Raw genomic sequence first — 26,493 nt, 5'->3', positions numbered from 1 at the left:
GAAATCAGGCTCAAAATGGTCTCACCGCCACGTTTTGTTTATTTATGAGAAAAAGTAGAATACAACGTTGGATAAACGACATTCGATTTTTCAAAAGCACAACAACGTTTCTGTGGGGTCGACAAATAGTATTCCATATACACTAGAATGCATATAATAAAAATACATCATTCTAAAAGTTTTGCAATCTTATTCGAACACTGCTTCCCTGAAACTTTATGAACCGAAGCAATAATTACTTGAGAACAAAAAAAAAAAGCCTTGTTACAATTTCATCCTTTTCCCGGGGTTCTTCTGAACTGTTGTTCTAGGTAATTGCTTTTGTGATGTATTAGTTAGGCTTCCTTTTCCATTTCTGTTGTTGACATAATCGGAGAACGATGGAATTACCGGAAGATCTGTACTAGAGGAAGTACTTTGTAGTGGTGAAACTCCTAAAGAAATCTCCGATCTAGAGCTGCCATTGAGCTCTTCGCTTGTGAATTTTGTTGGTCCCTGATCCAACAAAGGCAATGACGTTGTAGAAGGCTCTGCTTTAGACAAAATGTCCTCCGAGGTCAAACTGGTGGTGGTACCAAGCCGAGTTGTTAACTCCGACAAACTTGTGTTTGACAGCCACCTTACAGTACTCGCCACTTGTGAATAATAAAATGATTTTCCACTCTTCCCATATTTCTTGTAGCACTCCTTTTCAAGGAAACAAGCGGAAGTTTCCACTTCAATTCTGCACAAAACATGAACACCAGGAGCCCAGTTAAATGGTCTTGACTGTGACTTAGCAGAAGTTTCAATTATTACAATCTAACAACTTTATATACTAATGTTAATATAATGGAGTACCAAAACATATCACTTTTGTATCCCAATTATTAAGATCGAAAATAAATCACTCTATGCAGGCAGAATGGTGAGCATACTTCAAGATGCCAAGCCGCTGCTGAGCCTGCTTCAGAGCATTTTGTAATCTTTGCTTGCTTGATTCCCTCAAAGTCTCAGATATGACATTCTTCTCTAGTTTCTTATTCTGTCATGAAAAAAGAAACAAGGAGTCAGGCAGGGAAAACAAATCTAAAGTAGGTTAGATATCAAACAGATTGAGTTCGTGCATTCATTAGACAGATGTGTTCTAAATATTAGACTAGCTGTCATTTTCCTCTTTGCATGGTTTGAAAGGCAAGTCACGTCATGTTCTTGCTGATTTTACCAAGCAGATCGTTCATAACTGCAAATACTAAGGTGCAGAGCATTGTAGTTTCAACCTGTCTATCAGAGATATTATTCTGGTAATATCTTTCTTCTGCACGCTGTAAAAACTCCATCTTCTCGTCTAGTCCCAAATGTGATGGTAACTTTGACCCTGCTAGGCTCCGAACAGCTTTAGTGGTATCGTCTGAAAAGTTGAACCAAACAAGTGAGATAAAGAGCACAGTAAAGCAAACCCTCCATTGCCTCTGGGAAAGAAAAGGGGGCACCCCGCACAAAGAAAGATAAATGATTTTAACAAAAGGGAGATATACCATCATAGTCAGATATATCCTCATCAGAATCTCTTGTCTCATCATTATCATGATTCCAGAATTCAGAGAATTGTTCTCCGTCAATCATATCTGAGGAGCTGAAATAGAAAAAAAAACATGGTAATTAGTTATACTGTAAAGTTCCATACATATCTAAATCAGATTTCAACTGCAGATTACGACAGTCGTGCTAAACTCAATCAAAATATGAAATACATGATCTGATGCATTATGGTATTTTCAAATGATGGATGAAAAAGGGAAAAACCTGGTTAGCAAAAAATAATGTATTCATTAGTTTTTTGAAATGGTTTTACTTTATGGAGCTACATCATGGAAAAGGAAAGAATGTGGGTAAGAGTTGCACTCACTCTCAAGGGGATGGGCTTGTAAATTGTAGGAGTTGCCTTTCTTAAGAAGCCCATTAAGAGAGAGAGAGAGAGAGAGAGAGAGAGAGAGAACCATTTATGTAAATAGTGCAATACAAAGCCAAAAGGTCAGCTATTTGTTCCAATTAAAATTCAAACCATTACGTAACAATTATATCTGTAACCTCCGGTTATTTAGAAATAATATTATTTTCCAACCGGGATTTAGAAATAATATTATTAGTGTATTATTAGGTATGATTGGTTGTCTGATTGATAATAATAATTACATGTAAATTAGGTTATTATTATTCTATCAGGATTAGTTCAAAGAATACTAGAATTCGGACACTAAGAGAATTTAGTGTGTGAATTCTGCAGGTGAGAGTGGGATTAGAGACAACAGTGGGTTAGAGTAGGGCTTCGAACCAAAACTTATATCCTTTGGAAGGCCCAAACCCGTGACCCAGAACCATAAACTCGAACATACTCCTCTCAGACGACCCGACCCAGTTGCAGGAGTAATTGCATGAACGTAATGCACAGGATGTCTAATCCCACACGTCCAGCCGACCTATCATCCTATAAATACATCTCTTCCTCCTTCATGATCAGTTCCAACAGTTTTCTAGCCATTTCACTTTCATCTTCTCCTCCTCCTCCTCCTCTTCCTCCTCCTCCTCCTCCTCGTAGCTATGCTTTGCTGAGAATTGCTGCATCAACCATGACTTGCAAGAACAGACTAGCCTTGCAAGAGGAGCAATGCTGCGAGGTTTACTGAGATATTGTGTTCCACTATGAAGTCACCGTGTTCAAGCATCGCTAAATCTCGTTCAAGGATCACCGGTCAGTCTCTCACATTGCAGTACCCCGCATCACACTCATAACACACAAATCACATCGCATATGCTCTGACTCTGTTTTGTTAATGGAAAACAGAGGACCAAGGCTAGTGTAACGTAACCCTACCATACTGAACCACCTCGAAATTGTGCCTTTAGGTGTTGTCGATCATCACTCAATCACCAGCATAGAAGGAAAGCCGCCGCATCTTCACCCCACGTCTACGCGCACCACTACGGTAAATCTTTTCCAGTACTCACGAATTCATGCATTCTCTCCCTTCACATACCAACCCTTAGACAGACTTTAAGATCCAGGATTAGGGATTTGGGAAGGGGAGTGAAGCGAGGAAAGACAGTGAGAGTTGTGAATACGAGTGGAGTCACACGAGTAGGAGACCAAGGTTTATGTTTGTATTTTGAGTGATGGGTAAGTTTAGGTTAAAATTGTGTAGGAGTTGGGCGAGGAAAGGCAAGGAGAGTGACAAGCGAGCAAGGGGTTAGGTGAGCAGGTGTTAGGTGACCAACGTGTTACGCGAGCAACAGTTTAAACAAGCGAAGAGTTGTAGCCCGAGGAACTTAAATGTCCCAAGTCCTTTAGGTCTAGCACATGATGCATATTCCTCGTACTGTTTAATGTAAATAATGCTTATCACATTGCCTCGTTATTATAGGTTCAGTTTAACGCTTGGAGACACACTAATAGCTTAGTTTACACGAGGACTAAGGTAAGTGACTACGATCATGTCTTTCTACACATCACTTTATGTAAACTAAAAGGTCTTTTTGCAACTATTTTTATGTAGTAAATGTTTATAAAGGTATATATATGTATAAGCTTTTTTTTATTATTATTACTATAAAAATGGAACCTCACCAGAGTAGAAACCTTCGGACACACCCTTAGGGAGTTAACCCTGGATACATAACCCCATCCACTGGAACTGTGTTTCAGTGTTGGGGTTACTTAATAACAATGAAGTAAAAAATCATCTCAGTAAAGTTTTCTCTCTCCTAAAAAAGTTTTCTCTCCGTACATTTCTTCTTTCTTTGTTTTTTTTTCTGCTTGCTGTTGGTAGTGGTGCGTTAATGGCAACAACACATTGTGGTGATTAGTGTATTAGTCCAGCCTGAGTAATCGTGTTGGTTGGCTAGGATGGGGCTGTGCAGAGAGGTAGTTATCGATCAAAAGGTTTTTTAGTTCAGAAAGGAGAATGATAGGTGGTGGATAATCATTGAGAGCAGTTGTCGTGTGGTGAAATACATTTCTTTGGACCTTGAAGTCCTGGGATGGTTGGGTTCTATGGTGAGGGAATGTGCAGCTTCATTGGACTCTGTAGAGTTCTTGAGAACTAGTAGAAAGGGAAATAATGTTTTAATGGTGAGGAGGGGATGTAACAACAACGGCTGCTTTATCTTCATTTCAGAATTTGGGCATGAAAAGAGCAGAGGTATACTATTGGTGCCGGAAGGAAGGAAATGAGAGGGGTGGAGGAATTTTGGAGTTACTCTGAAGGAGCTCAATCCTTCCTCCTCTGTTTCGACTGTGAGAAACAGAGCTGTTAGTGCCGTTTAGGCAGGGAACCCGAAGATGGTTAGGGGTGATGGTGGTGCTCCTTCGTTGACAGCACTTGGGGCGCAATCATACAATGAAGCGCTCCAAGCACAGAAGGGTCAGGCTCGAGCCGTGAGTGTTGGGTTGCCAGGTGTGGGTAGTACAGAGATCGTGCATGGCAGTGTACTGTTGGGGCCAAATCAGGAAAACATTTTAAGGGTGCTAGGGGAGATGGAGAAAAAAGTTGGGAATTTATTAGAGGAAATAGATTGGTTGAAATGCTGCGTTAAGGGTAAGGAGGTGTTGAGGTTGGGTATGGGCCGTGTTTCGGGTGTTAGTGAAGGGAGTGGCTTGGGCCGTGATTTAGGGATGGAGTTGGGCCCTGTTGTGGGCATCGATAGAGCTGGGCTTGGTCATGGAAAAGGCTCAACGGGGATAGAGAAGGGCTTGGCCGAAATTTCGGCCCAAGTGCCAAGCCAGCCTCTGATGGCGCTGATAAACGCCTCGCCAGTCTCCCCATAGGCATAGAAAGAACCGCCAGTCGCGGTCGAGCTATATGGTGAGCCAGTAGAGTCTTTCCGACGGGTAGTTTTGGAGGACGGCGAGATGGCAAAGGAAATTGTTGTGGTTGAGACCGTGAGGGTTGATCCCTCGTCGTCGCCAGGTGGGTTGCCGTCGAGGTGTGCACAGACTCAACCGTGCGTGGTGGTCGAAGGCCCAAATGAAGCTCCTGGGTGTTTAGTCTCGCTGGTAGAGGATGGGTTTTTGGGTGAGCTCCCGTCGCCAATTCGTGGGCTGTTTTTGGGAAATGCACAGAATCTGTCGTGCGGGAGGATTGGAGGCACAGCGGTGATCCCTGTGCAGTCAGCTGTGTCGAAGCTTGACATCCCGATACTAGGGTCTCCGATAGGCCCTCTATCACTGGAGATTGTCTCTTTTGAAGAGAATAAGATTGGGGAAGGGGCTGAAGAGTTAAAACTGTCTGCTCCTGCCAGTGGGGAACCATATTCATCGTGTGACTCGGAGTTGGCTGTTTTTACTCCTACAAACACTGGTGAGGAGGGGGCCATTTTAACTCCTTTGTGTACACTTCCTCCCAGATCTAATTATGGGAGCGTGTCGTCAAAATGAGTTTTCAAGAAAGTAGAAGGAGATTCAAGCTGTCATTGGGATTTCGTTTGGTGGTTACAAAGAACAATTTAAGACTCTCATTGTAGCTCTTGAGGATAGCCATTCGAAGTCAGCCTCAAAGCGCGATAGGGAACTTAAAAAGTTAACGTGCTCCATTAACTATGTGAAAGAAGGGAGTGGCGGACGGGATAGATTGAGAGGGAGGGGCAATATAGTTTTATTATGAAACCTAAGATTCTATCTTGGAATGTTCGGGGGCTCAATGACCGCAATAAACGCTTTAGTATTAAATCGTTATTGCGGATGTGGAAGGGGGAGGTAGTAGTGTGTTTGCAAGAAACAAAGTTGTGACTCATTGATAGAAAAATTGTGAGAAGTTTATGGGGGTGCTCGTATATGGGTTGGACTTATTTGGCCTCTGTGGGAACCTCAGGTAGAGTATTACTTATGTGAAATAAAAGAGTGGTTGAGTCGATTGAGGAGTGTATTGGAGAGTTCTCGGTTGCGACTCTTTTTAAAAATGTGGTTAATGGATGGGAATGGGCATTTGCAGGCTCCTATGGTCCTAACGTGAATAGGGATAGGAGAGGTTTGTGGGAGGAGTTGGCGGGTATATACTCCTTATGGGATGTGCCATGGTGCATGAGGGGTGATTTTAATACTATTCACTTTCTTAGTGAGCGATCAAGACACTGTCGACATTCTATGGTTATGGAAGAATTCAATGAGTTCATTTTTTATCTAGACCTCATTGATCTCCCTCTAGTAGGAGGAGAGTACACTTGGTCAAATGGACGGGTTTGATCGAGATTTGATAGATTCCTTGTATCTCCTTCATGGGAAGCTAAATATCCGGAAGCAAGTCAGAAACGACTAGCTCGAGTCAATTCAGATCATTTTCCTATCATTTTGGATTGTGGGGGTATTCACAGGGGGCGCAGATATTTCAAGCACATGCTTGGTGGTCTTCGTATCAGTTTATTGATACCCCTAGTTACATTCTTGCAGGCAAATTGAAGGCACTGAAACAAGACTTGAAGAAGTGGAATTTGGAGGTTTTTTGTCACATTGACAATCAGAAGGTTACACTGATGGAGGAACTGCAAGACTTAGAGGAGAAAGAGTTCTTAGAGATAATTCGAAGGATGTGTTATTGAGGAAGGGCATGGTTATGACAAACCTGGAGAGGGTTTTGTTGTCAGAGGAGACTTCATGGCGTCAAAAATCCAAGGCTCATTAGTTGAAAGAAGGTGATAGGTGTACAAAGTTCTTTCACAAAGTGGCCAATTCACATAGGTGTAACAATGCTATTGAGTCACTTCAATCAGGTTCTCAGGTGTTATCTTCTCCTCCCGAGCTAGAAAACCATATAGTTCAGTACTATGAGACCCTTTTTTCAGAATCGGTTCCTTGGAAGCCAAAGCTTGATGCGTTGCATTTCGAGGCAATTGACTCGCAGAGTGTAAGTGTGTTGGAGAGACATTTTGTTGAAGAAGATATTTATAAGGTCATAATTGGCATGGCTAAGGATAAAGCGTCGGGACCGGATGGGTTCACAATGGGTTTCTTTCAAACCTGCTGGGGCATAGTAAAAGGTGATGTTATGCAGGTTTTCAATGAATTTCATTCTTTCCAAAAGTTTGAAAAGTCCCTTAATGCAACTTTTATTGCCCTCATTCCCAAGAAACATGGGACTTCGTCTATTGAAAACTTTCGGCCTATAAGTCTGGTTAGTAGCATTTATAAGATTATTTCGAAAATGCTTGCAAACCGGCTTAGCCCTGTGTTGGAACATATTATTTCCAAGTCCCAGAACGCCTTTATTCGAGGGAGACAAATTCTTGATTTAGTACTCATTGTAATGAGTGCTTGGACTACAGATTACGAGAGGGAGGTTCAGGTGTTCTGTACAAGCTTGACATTGAGAAAATATATGATCATGTGAATTGGGAATTTCTCTTATACTTGCTTTAGAGAAGTGGCTTTTGGGATAGGTGGATTGCATGGATGCATCATTGTATTTCATCCGCTCGGTTCTCGGTTCTGGTTAACGGCACACCTACTGGTTTTTTTTTATAGTTCGCAAGGATTGCGGCAAGGAGATCTTATATCTCCTCTTCTATTTGTTATAGTTATGGAGGTTTTAAGTAGGATGGTGCAGGCTGTTGTTGGGGGAGGTTTCTTATTGGGTTTTCAGGTGGGCAATGGTTTTGGTGGTTCTATTATCATTTCACATCTTCTTTTTGCAAATAACACGTTAGTTTTTTGTGAAGCAACTACTAGCCAAATCCAAACTTTACGAGCATTGCTACTTTGCTTTGAAGCAGTGTCAGGGTTAAAAGTGAATCTGGGCAAGTCTAAGATGGTTCCTGTGGGTGAGGTCTCTAATATCCTCAATTTAACAAGCCTTCTAGATTGTAAGGTGTCCTCGCTCCCAATGAAATATCTGGGCCTCCTGCTGGGAGCAACATTCAAGAATAAAGCTATATGGAATGTAGTAGTGGAGAAGATAGAGAAAAGGTTGGCTGGTTGGAAACGGGTGTATTTATCAAAACGGGGCCGCCTCACTCTTATCAAGAGTACACTCACTAATCTCCCCACATATTTTTTATCTTTGTTTCCTATGCCTGTAGGGGTGGTGAACAGAACGGAGAAACTCTTCAAGGCGTTCTTATAGGGAGGCATAGGAGAGAAGAAGAAATTTCATCTTGTTAGATGGAAGACTGTATGTGCCTCAGTTGTGAATGGGGGGGTTGGGAGTGTGTAACTTGAGAACTTTTAATAAAGTTTTATTGGAAAAATGGCTCTAGAGATATCATCTGGAGAGGGAATCATTGTGGAAGGAAATTATTGATGCTAGATTGGGGTCGCTTGGAGTGGTTGGTGCTCTAAGGAAGTGAGATAGGGGTATGGTGTGGGTTTATGGAAGTACATAAGGAAGGGATGGCCATGTTTTGTAAATCAAATTCGCTTTGTAGTTAGTTGGTGAGGGCGTTCGTATCAGATTTTGTAAGGATGTGTGGTGTGGAGACTATGCAATTGGAAAGGGCTTTTTCGGCCTTATACCGTATTGCAGTTAATGGGGAGGTTTCAGTGGCGAACGTGCATTTATTCTCATGGTGAGTATCAGTGGAATGTTCTTTTTATTAGGAATTTTCATGATTGGGAATTACCTATTGTTTCAGAATTTTTCAGCTTATTATATTCTATAGAGACATATACAGCACAGCGAGATAGTTTGAAGTGGCGGTTCAATAATCACAAGATATGTACAGTTAAAGCGTATTACAGCATCTTAACAACACAACTTGATATTATTCTGTTCCCTTGGAAGAGTATTTGGAGGTCTCGTGTGGCTTTGAAAGTAGCTTTTTTTGTTTGGAGTACTACTCTTGGGAAGATATTGACCACAGAAAATTTGAGAGAGAGGATTTGGATTGGTGCTACATGTGCAAAAAGAATGGAGAATCTGTGGACCATCTATTACTACATTGTGAGCTAACAAGGGCATTGTGGGATGAAATATTTCTAAGGGTTGATGTTGCTTGGGTTATGCCTAAGAGGGTGGTGGATTTGTTGGGTTGTTGGCCCAACATGTAAGGCAGTCATCAAGTGGCAGTAGTATGGAAGATGATTCCGTTATGTATTATGTAGTGTATTTGAATGGAAAGGAATGCACGTTGCTTTGAAGATAAGGAATGCACAATGACCGAGCTGAAGAATTTTTTTCTTCACACTCTAATGTGTTGGTTTTCCACTATTGTATTACATGGGGATAATGTTCATGAATTCTTGTCTTTATTTTACCGTCTTTAAAATGTAGTTAGGAGTTCATATGCATACTACCTGTGTACAATGACTATGTCTATTTCATTCATATATATAATATCTATCTTTTACTGATCAAATATATATATATATATGTATAAGCCTTTGTTGGAAGCCCCTTTTCATGAGCCCTATTTATAATGAAGTTAGTTTCATATGATTTTAGAATTGCATAAATGATGGTGATTGATTACCATGTGGTATAACTATGTAATTTAAAGAAGAAAAGTGAGGTAAGGTAAAGTTAAAGAAAATGAAAAGGTATTACTGCATGTGTTTGATGAGGATAATGAATGGGCTATATTTTTTTTTATTAGTGGTGAACGAACAGGCCATATTACAATGAAGATGGTACCACAAGGTAGGGACGGTTTGCAACGTCACATCACTAACATTGCACCTAGTTATAGGAGGCTAGGTTCTTATCTGTTAGCCACGGAAAGAACTATTGACCGCAAGGATCGCTAACCCTAACACACGGGAGTAACAGTGTGTAATGGCCATTAAGGATGGAGGTTAAGGAAAGAATGCTTATGCCTTTGACGTTAAGAAAAATAATGTTTCTTTAATGCTTTGAGGTTAAGGAAAATAATATTTCTTTAAAGTTTTGAGGTAAAGGTTTATGTAAGCTGGAAGGTAATGTTTTTTTTCAAGAATGTTTATTGCATGATGTGGTTCTTACTGAATATTCGACTCATTTTAGTTTTTTTTTTTTATGTTTTTCCCACCCCAGATGAGGACGTTTGCGAGGATGTTGTCCAAGGGGATGACAACGACGTTGCGGCTTGAGGCACCGAGGAAAAGCTCTGATGTTATTTCTTCAGTTTTCAAGGAATTTGTAGCACATGACATTTTTATTTAAATTTAACAAAGTGCCTCCAAACAATGTAATTTTTTAGAGATTTCATTTCTAATCAAGTACTCTGATTTTCTTATGGAATCTTTTATACCTAACGCAAAAGTGTAATGTTTTAAGGTTGGTAGCATCCAGATCCTCTTGCCTTAAAAGCCCTAGAGGAACGAGGTGTTACAATATCCAATATGCATCATGTGATTTGAGGTAAAGTTCCAATGCACACAAAGCACTTTAAAATTACTTTTTGAAAAAAAAAAAGTACCTGCTTATAAAAATTTGAGAAAAACTACTTTTCTGCCGAACAGCACAAATAGTTGTGAGTTCCTCCAAATGCTTGGCCACTAAGTTTGGATGTTTGCAAGCATCACATGATTTTCTACATAGTGATGCAGGTACCTAATTTCAATAATGCAAAATGATTAACTTTACTTTAGTGTTGATGAAGAAATAGAGCAGCCTACAGCACATACAAACCACAAATTACACCTAGAGTTGAATACCTGTTCCCCAAAACTCTCAAGAATCTTTTTCCTTCGGCATCCAGAACCTTCGCAAAACTCAACCATCTGAAAGTTTTGTTTTTAGATACTACAAGACATTTAACAGTAGAGAGATTTCATTCGGATATCATTAAATAATCACCTGAATGAAGTCAGTCAAGGAGTTTTTTGACAATCCTTCCTCTGACCTCAAGGACGGTAACTTCTTCTTCTCACTATTGCTAAGAATAAATTCCTGCCACATAACTCCAAAAAGAGTTTAAGGCATTAAGCCAATGAAACTGTGCAACTTAAAAGTATAAAGGTATGGCAGAGTTGAAGTCAGTGAAGTGACCATTCTTTTGCGATCATCCACTCCATAGTACAAAAGACTTTTTGAGGGTAACTGATCACGGCCGGCTCTACCTGACTCTTGATAGAAGGCTTCCATTGACTTTGGAATATTAAAGTGGCAAACAATTCTGACATCCTTTCTATCAATACCCTAAAAAATAATCAATCCCTAAGTCATTAGTGGCAGAAGATATCTTAATGATAGCACCAATGTTTGAAATATGATTCACACTAATGGAAATTTAGTTGCATACCATCCTGAAGGAATATCAGTAGCTCAGTAACTGTGCAAGCACCAGAACAGCTCCAAGCAGAAATGAAGGATGAGAATCAGGAAAAAACCAAGGAATGCTCATCACAAATCTTAGGTAAATCATGAGTGAAGCTAAATGTATTAAAAAAAACTTTCCTCAAATAAACTACTGCAGTAAGCATATATTGCCCCTGCCTAACGGAAAGTTTAACAAAGCTCATCATTCCCATTGAAAACCTTACTATTCAGAGCAACCACCATATCATATGAAGATTGTGCTTAAGGAGCTTGGCATTACATAGAAGTATAAAAGAAGAAACCTATACTATGAGAAATCCTACAAGTGGTTTTCTTGCTTCTTAAATAAAAATGTTTCAAAGTAACAAAATAAAGGAAAGTCGCTTTCTGAAAATCATTTGGAGACCAGTTTCTTGCAAATGCTTACAAATATTTCTTGAGATACTTTAGGAGCAAACGTTTTATAAAACTATGGCATTTGTAACTCCATTATTTAAACACTATTATTTTATGAACTATTTGAAAAAAAGGTAAAAATAAAATCCCCAAAAAAACTAAAGACTGAATAAAAAATACTATTTTAAACACATATTTTCAGCGAATGAAACCACATCATGAAACTATCATTTCAACAAAAATAACTTGGTCAAAAAATAGTGTTGAAAGTTTGAAAAACAAGAGCCACACATTGCATTTTGTTAGATGAAATTTAAAGGTGAGACAAATCAGTGAACACTAATATTGCAATGATGGGACATTCTTAAATCAAGAAAGCAGCTGTAAGTTAGTCCTACAGGATCAGAGGGTATGCATTTGCAAGAAAAAAGTGAAAAGAACATAAAAGGGCTCCATTATTATAGATTTTGAGAGACGATCATACCCAAAAGCTACTGTGGCCACTACTACTTGTATCTTAGAAGAAATCCAATCACCTAAAACAGATGTCCGCACTTTATTATTCAGTCCTGCATGATAAGCTGAAAAGCAAGATAACACTTAAATTAATCAATCTTTTCCAGAACTAAAATTTTGAAGGCAGAAATACCGCAAGTTACCAGCAGATGAAATGCCAGTTTTTGAAAGATGAGCAGACAAGTCATCACAGGTTGTACGTTCAAGGCAATAGACAATTGCACAAACATCTCCAGTCACTTTGAGTAGATTAGACAAATCGGCATAGGCATCATCTAGAAGATCTTTGTATCGAACTGCATCATTGAGACTTCTAGTTAGAATTCCATCCACAGAGTAACAGTCTCTCATAGAAAATAAACTTTAAGAGAAACCAGTGAATCATAAATCACACAATCAAACTGTCTCAAGAAAATGATTACATTCAACCGAGCCCTTTTGGAAAAGTGGCTATGGCCATATACCAATGAGATAGATCCTATGGAGAGTGGTAATTCAAACAAAATATGATAGTGCATGCGTTGGATGGAGCTCTAATCAGGTGAATGGAACATACGGGGTTGGACAATGGAAAAATATTAGAAGGGGCTAGGGGGAGTTTTCATGCCACTGGAAAAATATTATAAGGGGCTAGGAGGTGTTTTCACGCCATACCATATATGATGTGGGGGATAGATCTAGAATAAACTACTATCATGATGTGTGGTTCAAACATTGACCTCTTAAAGGGGTTCTTTTGTATCCATTCTGCCTTGCTCGGGCTGAAGATGCATCGGTGGTAGATACAACTTTCCAATAGATCTCCTCAATGGGTAGTGAACGTAATCAAAACGGAACAAGATTAGGAAATGACTTTTCAATTCATTCTATGCTCAGTTATATTCTACATGTATGAGACAGGACGACAAGATGCAATGGGGCATATTCAAGAGAGCAGTGATTGAAGCCAAGTTGTTCTGTAATGCATTGATCCCTCGCAACAGTGTTATGTTTCCATAGAAGCCTATCTGGGGAGGTAAGACCCTCTAAGAATGGCCTTTTTATTTGGACGGCTACATTAGGGAAAATCCATACATTAGAGAGAACGTATGGAAGAGTATTTTGTGATAATAGAGATCTTATTGCATGTGCAAAGTCTAAGGAAACTATAGATCATGCCCTATTTCATTGTCAAATAGTTGGTAATTTGTGGCAAAAAAGTTTTGGCCTCTTCAGGTTGGTATGGGTGATGCCAAGACGATTGGCAGATCTATTAGCATGCTGGAAAGGTCATTTTGAGAGTGAACTTAGCAGACTATAATGGAAAATGATTACCAATTTGCTTAGTATGGTGGATTTGGCGTCAAAGAAATTATTTAAGTTTAGAATACAGCAGAAGGGCAATGGATGATCTCGAAGCTTTATTTTTTAATACACTATACTTGAGGGTGGTTGCCCATTTATGTTTCAGTTTAGTTTTCAGAACTTTATTGATCATTGTTACTTTCTCTAGTTAGATGTATCTGATGTATATTACCTCTGAAACAGGATAGTGTCTTTTGATCATGTATAAAAAATTATGTCATCATAAAGTAAAAACCAGTCAAACTCATGCAGAGTCATAAAATTACTTCCAAAATTCCTAATTTCCCAATTACAAGGCAATGAATGAAAATTTCCCAGTCCTTTTGGACCTTCTGTTGAGAAATGACTACTTTAAACAAAATTACTTTGTTTTTTTTCTTCTTCTCTCTTTAGCCCAACAACCCCCTTCCATCAGCATCATATCGTAACTTATAAACTAATTGAGAACTTTTATACATCAGTTCTTGGGACAAGCCATCCTTATATATAGCACATATCATTGAGCTCAGAGATTGATTTGTACCTAAAAGTCCAGTCGAGATTTCAGTTTAGTCCACAGGTGCCTGGCAGTCAGAATCACAGTATCATCCTTGTAGTGAGAAAATAAGGATGAAGACCTAGTTCACCACTCCTCCAATCTATGGGATAGTATCTTCAACAATCCACTATTGTAATTACTTTAGCATTGATGGTTTTACCTTAAAAGCTAATTTTTCAAGATTATTATATTACGGTGTTTTCTTTTGTTTACTTCGAAAGTTGCGGCTTCATGAGAATCTTGTAAGTGGAGAATTTGGGAAAGGTGGAAAAGCATGGGTCTATACACTATCCTGTGGCATTATAATACTTTGGGCATGAAAATTGTCACAGCAACATGCATGTAATTGAGGAAAGACATCTGGAAACATACTAAAAGAAAAATCAGGAAGTCACAATCAACTAGCTTGCATAGGCTGGCAATTCGTGTTGTCGTGTCAGGTTTGGGTCGTGTCAAGTCGGATTCAGGTCATATGAGTCAACATAACCTGACCCATTTAATTAAAAGAGTCTATCCCTCAACCCTAACCTTCTAATTTCATGTAGAGTTCATGTCAGGTTCACAAATTGTGACAAAAGTTGTCAGCTCTGAATGTTGGGTTTGTGTTGGGTCTACAAGTCATGTCAACAATTGCCAGCTACACTAAGTACTCACAGCTGTATAATCTGAGTTGACGTACGCAAAAAGAAATTGGATTGGCATCAAGTCAATTTTGTAGGACCCACCTTCATAATATATATTAGGACGATTAAAAGATGATTTTAGGACTAATGGGTTTTGCAAGCATAAGGACTCTATCACATCCTGCTGAACTCTGCAGAACAAGAAATAATAAAAGGAATTAATATTTCTTCTTGCTCTTTACAAACAATTGAAGATGAAAAAACAATGTGAATCTTTATGCCATACAGTGATTACAAGTTTGAGGAGAATATGGCAAAATACACGTCAAATATTTCTAGATTGTAGTTTAAACTCAAGTATTTGCATTAATGAGCAAAGAATCCAGAGACAATGGGATATAATAGAGTTATAACTAAGCTTCACTCTCAAGAGTATATACTCCAAAGATTCTTTGGGTTTCGTTGGTGAGATTAGTGCTGGTTGAGTGTTTTAAGTAGATTAGGGGGATTATGGGGTTTCTGAAACATTTGATGATAGAATCAAAGGAGTTTGACTTGTCGAGATGGGAAGTTCTTGTTCATTACTGAGAGGAGTAGGAGGGTGGTGAAGGAGATGAGGTTGGGAATTCCTACGGTGCATTGGTTTGCCAAAACACTAGAGGATTGCATGAAGGGTGAAAAGAAGGATTTTTACACAACCTCAAGGGAGGGTACCAAAAGCTTCATCGCGAAACGTTCGTGGACATTAATGGCTCTGGTGGAGTATGGTAGTGGTGGCCAAAAGTTTCATTTTCATACCTAAAGAGTTGGGAGGTAAGGGCTGGAGGAGAATAGCGGATGCACTGTGGGAGGCAGTTATGGAGGGAGGGCAAGAGTTTCATGGCAAAGGAGGGGTAGCGCGGAGGCCATTGGTGGTGGTGAACCACTCATAGAGCCGTTTGTATAGGGAGGTCCTAGTGCAGCAGAATGTGCCGACTCATGGCTCTGGTGCAGTAGAGGGTGCCGACAGGGGTGGAAAGGCTCCACCTACATCTAGGACAGCAAGTGCACAATGGAGAGGTGGAGGAAGCAAGCATGTCGTGGGTATGGCAAAGGAGGACATGCACAGTACCTTGCTGGTTGTGCAAATGCAATTGTCAACAATGCAAGAGAAGGTGGAGGCTCTAATACGGTGCATTGAGGAGGATTATAAGATGGGCTTGGGAAGTGATGTGAATAGATTGGGCAAGATAATGGGCCTGGGCTATGGGGCCCTTGGGCAATTAAAGGAATCTGAGGTAAAAGGCAGGTAACTTAAGGAGTCTGGGCTAGGCTCTAAGCAAATGGGCCGTCCGATAGGTCTATTAAAAGCGATTGGGCTAGGTCCAAACTAAATGGGTCACTCGGTTGGGCCAGGAAATGGGGCAAAATAGAGAAAACCTTTGGGCTAGAACCCAGCCCATGTGGAGAGTCAGGGAGAATGGAGAGGCTAGGCCTTCTACCGTCGGGAGTTGGTCAACCTCACCAGAGAAGGTGCCAAGGTACCATCGGACACGCGAGTCATTCATTGGACTCATGAGAAGGCGACAATGGTACCGAGAAGTTCATCGATGGCAATGGAGGACCCGAGAGAAGATGATGTAGAAGCCAAGGTGTAAAGGACCATAGTTCACGTGCCAATCAACCCATCAGGATCGCGAGTGGCTGGGGAGTCATCGACGGTGGCTCAGAAGGTGATCGTGGAGTTGCCAACAGCCGATCCAAAAATGGATCTCAACATTTTCTCACTAGCAGACGTGGATCTCAGTGACAACATCCACAGATAAGGCCGATGGGTAGTGGGGAAGATGATCAAGTGATTTTCTCCCCAACAAAGGTCTCTGGGCAGGTTCAATTAGTCCAAGGGACGGTACAGAGATCAGAGAATGGCATGGGGGTCGGTGAGGAGAAGTCAATGCCTCTTGATTTCTCGTATGAGTCAAAGGATGTGGATTATACTCTTCAGTTTGTGTATAAGGAGGCCGAGGTGGACCTAGAACCGTTATGCACCTTGTCTCCCTTGCTTACAACAGAAGGCTCACCATCGGATTGGGTGACTCAGAAAGTGAAGGATATTCAGGAGTATGTGAGAATTTCTTGTGACAGGTTTGAGGAGCAATTCAGGGCATTACTTATCGTTATACAGGAGGGTTGGTTTCAATCCCCTAGATCCGGTTCTAGGAAAAAGAGGGAGCTGAAGCGTCTCAATTGTTCAATCAAGTATGATGGATGGGAGGGGAGTACTGGCAAAGGTAGATCCAACGAGAATTCTTTCTTGGAACATTCAGGGTCTTAATGATCCCAATAAGCGTCTACGGGTGAAGAATCTTTATGCCACTGGAAGTTGGATACTGTTTGTTTGCAAAAAACCAAGATGGAATTCATGGATCCTAGCATCATCACTAGCATTTGGGGCTGTCCATTTGTGAGATGGATGTACCTTGCTTCTAAGGGAGCATCCAAGGGTATCCTTATATGTGGGACTCGAGGGTGTTGAGTCTATCGAGGAGTGTGCTGGAAATTATATGGTGGCATGTTCGTTCAAAAATGTGGAGGACGGTTTTTGTTGGGCTTTCACTAGTGTATGGGCCAAATGTGGGCATACATAGGAAGGTTTTAAGGGAGGAGCTTGTAGGTTTGGGCAGCTAGTGGAATTTACCATGGTGTATTGGTGGTGACTTTAACATCACTCCCCTAGTGAAAGATCGGGAGAAGCCGGTATAGCCAAGCAATGAATGAGTTTTCTGAATTTATCTTTGACATGGATCTGGTGGATTTACCACTTGTTGGTGGCATGCACACTTGGTCTAATAATCGGGTTTGGTCTCATCGGGACAGATTTTTTGTGTCTCCTTCATGGGAGGCACGTTACTCTACCTTGCAGTAGAAGAGATTGGATAGAGTTTGCTCGGACCATTTTCTCATAGTACTAGATTGTGGAGGCATTCACAAGGGTAAAAGATACTTTAAGTTTAAAAATATGTGACTGGAAGTTGAGGATTTTGTGGAGAAAGTGAGGTTGTGGTGGTCCTTGTATTCTTTTGAGGGTTCACCAAGCTTTATATTGGCTAGGAAATTGAAAGCATTGAAGAGGTGGAATGCTGAAGTCTTTGGACACATTAGTCAAAAACAGCCCCTTATGGAGGAATTAAAGGAGTTGAGCGCTCCTCTTTCTGAGGTGGACTCTTGCAAGAAATTAGCCATCACTTCGAAACTAGAGAAGGTGCTACTTATGGAGGAAATTTCATAGTGACAAAAGTCATGAGCCCTTTGGCTAAAGGAAGAGGACCGATGTACTAAATTTTCACTAGGTGGCTAATTCTCGTCGTAGGAATAATGCTATCGAGGTGCTTCAGGTTGAGGGACAGGTTTGCTCTAATTATGATTCTATTAAGAACCACATTGTCAATTTCTACAAAGACCTTCTTGAAAAAGTCCCCTTGGAGACCCAAACTTGATGGTATGCCTTTTGAGACTATTGAGATCACTTAAGCTCTATGTGGTTGGAGAGACCTTTTGAAGTGGAGGAGGTTCTTTGGGTGATTCGTGGGATGGCCAAGGATAAAGGCCCGGGTCCAGATGGGTTTTCGATGGTCGCTCTTGTGCAAGCTAGACATGGAAAAGGCTTATAACCATGTTAATTGGAATTTTCTATTTTATTCACTTGGGAGGTATGGTTTTGGGGATAGATGGATTTCATGGATCAGGCATTGTATAACTACAGTTCGTTATTCGGTTTTGGCAAATGGAGCACCAAAATGATTCTTTAACAGCTCTAAAAGATTAAGACAAGGGGATCCCCTCTCCCCTTTGTTGTTTGTCATTGTTATGGAAGCATTGAGTCATATGTTGAGAGGGGCGGTTATTGGAGGCTTTCTGCTGATGACACTCTACTTTTTTGTGAGCCGGGCAGTGATCCTATGCAGTACTTGAGAGTTGTATTACTTTGCTTTGAAGCCGTTTCAGGCCTGAAGGTAAATCTCTTGAAGTCTGAAATGGTTCTTGTGGGTGGTGTGAACAATATTCAATGCTTAGCGAATATGGTGGGTTGTAAGGTTGCTTCGCTGCATTTGAAATACCTCGATCTTCCATTGGAGGATGCTTTCAAGACAAAATCTATTTGGGATGGTGTGTTAGAAAAAATTGAAAGAAGTTTGGCTGGATGGAAACGGATATATTTGTTCAAGGGTGGTAGATTAACTCTCATCAAGAGCACTTTATCTAACCTCCCTACCTATTTTCTATCCCTATTTCCACTACCTGCAAGTGTGGCCTCTCGTATTGAGAAAAATTTTCACAACTTTCTTTGGGGAGGCATTGAGGAGGAAACTAAGTTCCATGCGGTGGGTTGGGGGTGCGTAATGTGAGGATTTGCAACAAAGCACTTCTGGGGAAATGGTTGTGGAGATATCATAGGGAAGGGGAGGGCTTAGTCATTGATTCTAAGTATGGGAGTATTCGCGCGGGAGGGGGGGGGGAGGGAAGGGGGAGGGTTGGTGTTCTAAGGAAATTAGGGGGACACATGGTGTGGGATTGTGGAAAAACATTAGAGCTGGATTGGGAAGATTCTCCAAGTTTTTCAGATTCACAATTGGAAGAGGAGGTAATAGCATTTATTTTTGGCATGATGTCTGGTGCAATGAAAGGGCTCTAAAGCAGGTGTTTCTCATGCTCTACCAAATTTCTTGTGACAAAGAGACTATTGTGGCTGATTTATTGGTATTTTCTAATGGTGTTGTCCATTGGAATGTAAGTTTTTCAGGAGCGGCTCAAGATTGGGAGTTGGATGTTTGCTAATTTCTTTGACTCATTGTATGCAATGTCGATGGACAATGAGATGGACTGATGGAGGATAGGATGATTTGGTATCCGAGTGGAAATAAAAAATTCTCAATGTGCTCCTTCTATATGGCTCTCTTGGGATTTTCTAATGATCATAGTTTTTCTTATAAGGCTATTTGGAAGTGCATGGTACCTCCTACGATTGCTTTCTTTGTATAGACTGCATCTCTTAGGCAAATTCTCACTTCGAATAATCTCTTTTTTTTTATAAGTAGGCGGAAAAGTACATATGTATATATATATATATGCCCACAAAAAACTACCCAACATACATCAAGCTCGAGATAGAATAACTCACCCCTCTCCAACCCCAACCCCAACCCCTTGTTTCCCATAGCCCAACATAAATCACACCTCCCAAAATATCCTCTATGCGAAAGACTTCCCAACACACATCAACCTCTATGCCCTCGACTTGAGCTACCACCCTTAGCATTATAGTTGATTGCACTAAAAAGACGCTTCAACACCCTACTTTTCTTGAAGCTTGATTTGGTATCATGCGAGTGGCTTGCCTCAATCGCAGTGATTAGAGCTTTAAACTGGTCTTCACATCCTCCATGTGAGATTCCCACAATATGCTGAATCTCATTAACCTTTTGCAAAACTCAATCATCTTATCCGAAGATGATTCATCTATATTGTTTAATGGAGGAAGAGATACCAAGGGGACAACGTCTTCTCCCGATGTAGCGCCCGACGTAGATCCAAACGGTACCGACGATAAAACCTTGTTCAGATCCTGTGCCTCCTCAACAACATGAATGGTACTCTCCATTAGAGATTTTGTGTTGGCAGCAAGTCCCTTTACCTCTGGTGACCTTGTGTGTGCAACTTCAACGGACCCTTTAGATGTCGGCATTACACCATGATCACCAGACGGAACCAGAGCCAAGGGACACATCGTTGTTATCTGTGTCTTCCCACCGTGCTCCAAGCCTTCCACAGACTCTACGTCTGTCGTGGACTTCTCAGATACCCTACATTTCGCCTTCTCCACCATTATGACTGGGGACAAGTCAGAAACCTCCTCCAAGTGTTCCGTAGAAGCTTGCATGCATTTCTACGTAAGAGTTGTTGTCACCGACGAAGGAATGCCTACGTAGGGGTCATGATCGATGACGGAGGTTACCGGCTTCGAGATAAGGATCTTATCTGGCCCAGAACTTCCATTGGACCATGAAACTGGCCCAAAAGTGGGCCCTTCTCAAACACGGGCCAATGGAGCTTCGGGTCTCCATTTCGGGCTTAAGCGGCCCAACCCAAGTTTAGCCTTCCCTTTGTCTAGCCTCAAACTATTACACCCAGCAACCTTCCTTTTTCCTATTTTTAGAGGCCTCATACGTTGGCCCAACCACAAGCCCAAACCTTTGATTATCTTAAAAATCCAAGACTTTATCTCCTTTCTAAACAATTTCAAATCCTCATTCACGCCCATTACCTCCTTTTTCAGACTATGCAGATATCCCTGCAACTTGTTTTCTCCTAGATAGCTATCCATTTCAAGTAATTGGATAGCTGAAAGTACCCCTGCCATGACTCCCTTTTTGTGTTTTTTATCAACCGCCAAAGGATGACTCAGAACTGCATGTGCTGCCGCCCTCTTTCCTGCACCACCCACCGCCACCTCTGCATAGGACTTGGACTGCCTCTCCTTCCCCTTTTCTACCTCTCTGTTTATATGTGGTGCTTGGACTGGAGCATTCTTAGCCAAACTCTGTTTTAACTCCATAGAAAAGCTCTTCCAGCCCTTTCCTTCCACTCCTTCCGGGATCGCTAAGAGACCACGACAATGTTTTAAATTTCGTACCGTACCGGCCGATACGGCCGAAATTTTTCGTTTCGGCCGTCCGGCCGATACAGGTACTATATTTGTTCCGTACCGGCTAAAAGTACCGGCCGATACCAGCCATACAGGACTAAATTTCAGCCTGTACCGCGGCCGGTACGATATTTCGGTGTGTGTTTTTTTTTTTTCGCTTTTTCAAACTACAAACTTATTTTTTAACCCCAATTCAGACTAGACTATTTATAATTTATATATATGTATTTATATATAATTTATTTATATATAGACTATTATTTTAGAATATAATTTTTATATATATTTATATATATAATTTATTTATATATCGACTATCCCGAAACGTTATCCCGAAATGCTATCCCGAAACGGTACTGGTATCGAAATATTTCGTTCCAGTACCTTAATCGGTACGACGTCCGGTACGATATTCAAAACATTGGACCACGACCCCCCCTACTACCACCATAGTCAGTTACTTCCAAAAAATGCCCAAAAGAATTCGACCTCTTATGAGCAAACAGAGTTTTGATTTCATCTCTATATGTCTTGAAGAAGTCTTTCCTTCCCTCTGAAAAAACACATTCTTCCACTGTACTAGCCAGCCAACAAGCACTGGCATGACTGAGCACCATCTCCTTGGTTACCTTCCTGCCCCTTTCTGTGATACGACAATAATTTCCACCCTCCATAGACAAAATAAACACCTTTGATTCTATTAAAAGGTGTTTAAGAGTCCCCATCGTATAAACACCCTCCCAAAGCTGTATAAACACCTTTCACCGGATCAAACTTCCCATCGTTGGAATGAGACCCAGAAAAAAGCAGATCAGTGCGGCGAAAAAAAACCAAACTACTCAAGAACTCAATCGCCGGAGATGTAACCGGTGTCGGAAGTCCCTTGCAGAAGTTGCCGGACTTGTCTATGTAGGTGGATGTGCCGGAAACTCCGATCAGCCACCTGAGGGAATGACAGAAATACAACAACATAACACAGATCTAGCAAAAAAGTGTTGCCGACAGCCTACCAACGCTAGACGACCCTCGGTGAAGTCCCCGAAGGCCAACGATCTTGTATGTGCAGGTTGTGCAAAGACACTCACCGGGCTAGAGGAAATGGGTGAGTATCGGCGTTACTGTCTGTGCGAGAGAGAGGTGCAGGCAAAGTCACAGGGATGGGGGCTAGGGTTAGAAGGGCCGACGATGTTACTATCAATGGGACGGCGACGGAAAGTTGAAGGGGACAGCGACGGAAGGTTGAAGGCAACAAGGATGGAGGCTAGGGTTTTTTGGGAGGGAAAAGTTGTACGGAGAGAATTTGAGTTTCTCTTCAAAGTTGTATGGAGAGAATTTGAGTTTTTTAAAAATACACAACAACCCACATTAGATTTTAATTTGCTTCAAATAATAAAATTGTGAGAAAACGTGATCTCATCATCTTAGACTGGTGCTCTATGTGCAAGAGAGATGGAGAATCAGTAGATCATCTTTTGTTACATTGCGAGGTGGCCCTATGTTTATGGAATGAGATCTTTAATCGAACCGAGGTGGCATGGGTTATGCCTGGAAGAGTTAGGGATATTTTGAGGTGCTAGACAGAAATTAGGGGAAATGCCCAAATCGCTATTGTGTAGAGAATGATCCCTCATTGCATTATGCAGTGCTTGTGGCATGAGAGAAACAAGAGGTGCTTTGGAGATATGGAGCGTTATTTGGATGAGCTGAAGTGAGTTTTTTACAATACTTTACTCTCTTGGGCTTCGGCCATTATTTGTAATACGGACAATCTTCATGACTTGTTTGTATCTCTCACTAGTGCTTAGATGTAATTAGGCATGTTCGTTGTATACTACCGGTGTACTTAGGCGATGTCTTTTATATCAATAAAACTTTATTTTTACTTATAAAAAAAAGGGGGATCTAGAGACATCACTGAAAAAGAAATGAATCAATTTTTTTTCCTGCAGATAGAATAAGTTGAAGACTCACTTAGGAACAGCAGTAGCTGTCAAAGCCAGTATTGGTACATCAGGAAGCCGGTTCCGCAGAGATGAAAGCTTACGGTAGCTAGGCCTGTTTCAAATTGATAATAAAGAAGTATAGGAACAATTACCCATTACACGCACAGACACAGGCACAAGCTAACTCAAAAAGCTTAAGTTTGGAACATCACGATATGTTCTTCATTGTTTTAGATAGGAGATTACAATGTACCAGTAAATGTTGGGCAATAAAACAAACGGAAGAATATGCTTGTTAAAAAAACAAACGAAAGAGCATGACAATGATCCCCGACATGATGATGAGAGGAACTGCCTTTTTGCATCTAGTCTAAAAGATCATCTGCCACTGCTCATCAGTGGATATGTTACAAACCTGAAATCATGGCCCCAAGTTGAGATGCAATGTGCCTGAATTTACACAAAAACAAGCATATTAAACACATATAGCTAAAAATTCTAGTAGAAACACTGAAATTCCACACATACAAGTGGTTTAAGGGCCAAGTAGTTCACACCTCATCTACGGCAATGAGATTCAACAACCCTCTAGCATAGATCTTAGTCAGCTTTGACATGAACCCAGGAGTTGCGATCAATTCTGGCGTTACATACAGCAGCCTAAGTGATGGTTTTCCAGAATCAAGGTCCTCATGGATCTACAAATTAAACAAGTAAATGCCAATATTCCAATTATAATAATATGCGCAAAATCTGAAACATCTAAGAAATTAGTCTTGGAAAGCATAAAGTCTCAAACAATAGTTTCCTAAAGTAACCAATAATCCCCCTGATTCGTGATAAAGCTCAAGCTTAACACTCCTTTGTAATTTAGCTAGGGAAGCAGCTTCTTGTCTATCATAACCACCATACATTATTATGATGCGCCTCTAGGTACCACATATATGTGAAAAAAAACAAGGAACTCAAAAGCACGAATAAGTCACCTTGTTTTTGGCGTGTGATGTTTGGTTTGAAGACAGATATTCAGCTGCAATTCCTTTCTCCTTCAATGCCATCACTTGGTTTTCCTAAAATATATAAAAACAGATGAAAACCCACATCTCAAATGGCTCAAAGATAACAAATATAGAACAAAGTTTGTACCATACTTATTGCTTACCATTAAGGCTGAGATGTAAAATGAACACCCAACAATGCAAGAAGTTAGGATGTATGCTTGCATTCAAAGACCAAAAAATGTTAAGTAGCATTTAACTCCCTGTAATTATATGAAACAATAAGAAATAAACTAAGATTAAATACCATTCACCTATTAGAGGACAAACAACAAGCACAATTCCAGGTTTCGCCAGTGCAGGGATCTGATAACACATTGACTTCCCTCCACCAGTTGGCATCAGACAAAAACAATCTCTCCCTAGACCACGGCCGCCAAAAAAAAGATATCAAAACTACGTGATAAGCAATGAATATATGCATACACACACACACACACACACATTCACATTGTGTGTGTGCGCGCGCGCGCGCGATTAAACGAGCTAAATGATCAGAAATTATAGAGAAATTTTTTTAAGAGTACGGACCCGAGAGAATAGCTTCGATGGCTTCAAACTGCCTGCCTCTAAATTCAGCATGACCGAAATGCCACCTCAGAAGTTTCACCAGAGCTTCCTTTCCGCAAACCTGCTTCACGGAACCGCGAATGCTCTGTAGCGGCAGCGGTGACTTCTTCATTTCCGGTCCTGTCGAAGCTCTGCAACCAAACACAACCACTTTCTCACTCTTTCCCTTATTTTTCTAAATATGTTTGGAACGTAAGAATCAGAAAACGAAGAGGAAACTGAAGAACCCAGAAAAATAGACACAAAAGAGTCGGACTTCTGTTCTCTGAGGGCGTAATAAAACCCGGAACGTGCCCCTTTATTTTGTGCTGGATCTCTCTTGAGAATTGGGCCTGTGGCCTTGCAGGCTTGCAGCAAAACTTGTAAAATGTCCTTCTTTCGGTTTTTTTTAGGATAAAAATTTTATTATCGATGAATTATAATAATAGTATTTATTATTATTGAATTGTAATATCGATATTTTTTAATATGTTTGTATTTTTATTATTGAAATTGTAATTCTGGACCTATACTCATATTTGTTATTGTTGAGTTTGTAATACAGTTCCTCTTTAGAACGGCGCATCCTATGTAATGACTTTATCGGCAGCTAATAAGGAGGTGGTGACACGTTACCTAAGCACGTAGAAAGTTGTTGAGCCGCATTGCACCATAGCGCAAAATCAAAATCTCAAGGAACCCACTTCGACAGAAAGGAAAATCCCTATAAACCACTTTGACAAAAAATCCCTTCGCACCATAGCTCATCGCAAGCCGTACGACCTCCAGTCCCCGTGGATGAGCTCCAAACCAGACCGGTGCACCCCACCGTAGTCGCACGAATCATCGCACTGCTGCCCTCCACCCCATGCGAACCATCGCACTACTGCCCATTCCTACAGATTCATTCCATTATGGAAATTGATGTTGCAAGAAAAAACCTCCAACCTTATTTTTCAAATACCAAGATTAGTTCTCATATGTCCATCAATTATCGGGATTTTTTTTATAAGCATGATCAGTTTTGATATATAGCACCAATCAAGAGAAGCTTGGCCTTTTGCTATCCATTCAACAGCACAATAAACTAGAATAAATGGAAAGTCTAAGAGGGTTCTTTGTGATTCTCAGTAGCTGAGTCTTTGTGATTCCCATTGAGGGATTATAATCTAATGCGCATTGTTGTTAGATTCCTAGTAGCTGATATTGCTTCTTTGTATTTTTTTTTTTTTTTGTAAGCATTAGACTGTAAAATCATAAAGTCATGAGTCTTGGATGCAATCCAATCATCAATTGAGGGTGGTTTCGGGGGGTTTCAGTGGAGCCGAGGGAGGGAGCGTTATGGTGGAAATGTTATACCTGGCTCAGAGAGAGAGAGAATGAGAGAGGGAGGGAGGGTGACTTACGAGACTCATGGAGGAGGGAAAGAGGGACAAGAGATCGAGAGAGGGAGTGGGTTCCGGTGGCCTCTGGATCTCGAACAGTTTCTTGGGAAGGAGAGAGAGAGGGGGAAGGAGGAGGACGAGAGTGACGGTGACCTTTAGATCTCAAAGGGTTTCTTGAGTGAGAGAAAGAGGGGGGAAGGAGGAGCACGAAAGTGACAGAATTATTTTTTTTTCCCTCTGCAATGCAGTCCACCATTA

General features: G+C 40.8%; 1 protein-coding gene across 1 annotated transcript; it reads right to left on the bottom strand.

Annotated features, from left to right (window-relative positions):
* Window positions 1-4: 4 nt before the first annotated feature.
* On the bottom strand, window positions 5-25,126 carry LOC109002834 (ATP-dependent DNA helicase Q-like 3). Its single transcript, XM_018980747.2, has 19 exons — window positions 24,833-25,126; window positions 24,556-24,663; window positions 24,406-24,413; window positions 24,230-24,313; window positions 23,801-23,941; window positions 23,659-23,693; window positions 23,272-23,355; window positions 14,721-14,809; window positions 12,257-12,409; window positions 12,082-12,178; window positions 11,185-11,188; window positions 10,932-11,081; window positions 10,740-10,832; window positions 10,598-10,663; window positions 10,360-10,493; window positions 1,518-1,615; window positions 1,260-1,390; window positions 918-1,024; window positions 5-724 (listed from the first exon to the last, which is right to left on the bottom strand). Exons 1-19 carry the CDS (start codon window positions 24,981-24,983, stop codon window positions 265-267), a joined length of 2,193 nt encoding a protein of 730 aa, XP_018836292.2. The 5' UTR covers window positions 24,984-25,126; the 3' UTR covers window positions 5-264.
* Window positions 25,127-26,493: the final 1,367 nt, after the last annotated feature.

This window comes from Juglans regia, chromosome 1, assembly GCF_001411555.2.
Source record: "Juglans regia cultivar Chandler chromosome 1, Walnut 2.0, whole genome shotgun sequence".
Classification (NCBI taxonomy): Eukaryota; Viridiplantae; Streptophyta; class Magnoliopsida; order Fagales; family Juglandaceae; genus Juglans; species Juglans regia.
The sequence above is the reverse complement of the archived record's forward strand: the minus strand, read 5'-3'. Positions and strand labels throughout refer to the sequence as shown.

What these genes read in the sequence shown, in the direction of transcription:
- LOC109002834 (XM_018980747.2), bottom strand. Translation starts at nt 24,983, where the DNA reads ATGAAGAAGTCACCGCTGCCGCTACAGAGCATTCGCGGTTCCGTGAAG. An exon ending in CATCGAAGCTATTCTCTCGG is followed by an intron (nt 24,664 to 24,832) that starts GTCCGTACTCTT and finishes GCCGTGGTCTAG; the next exon opens with GGAGAGATTGTTTTTGTCTG. An exon ending in GGATATATCTGACTATGATG is followed by an intron (nt 1,391 to 1,517) that starts GTATATCTCCCT and finishes TCAACTTTTCAG; the next exon opens with ACGATACCACTAAAGCTGTT.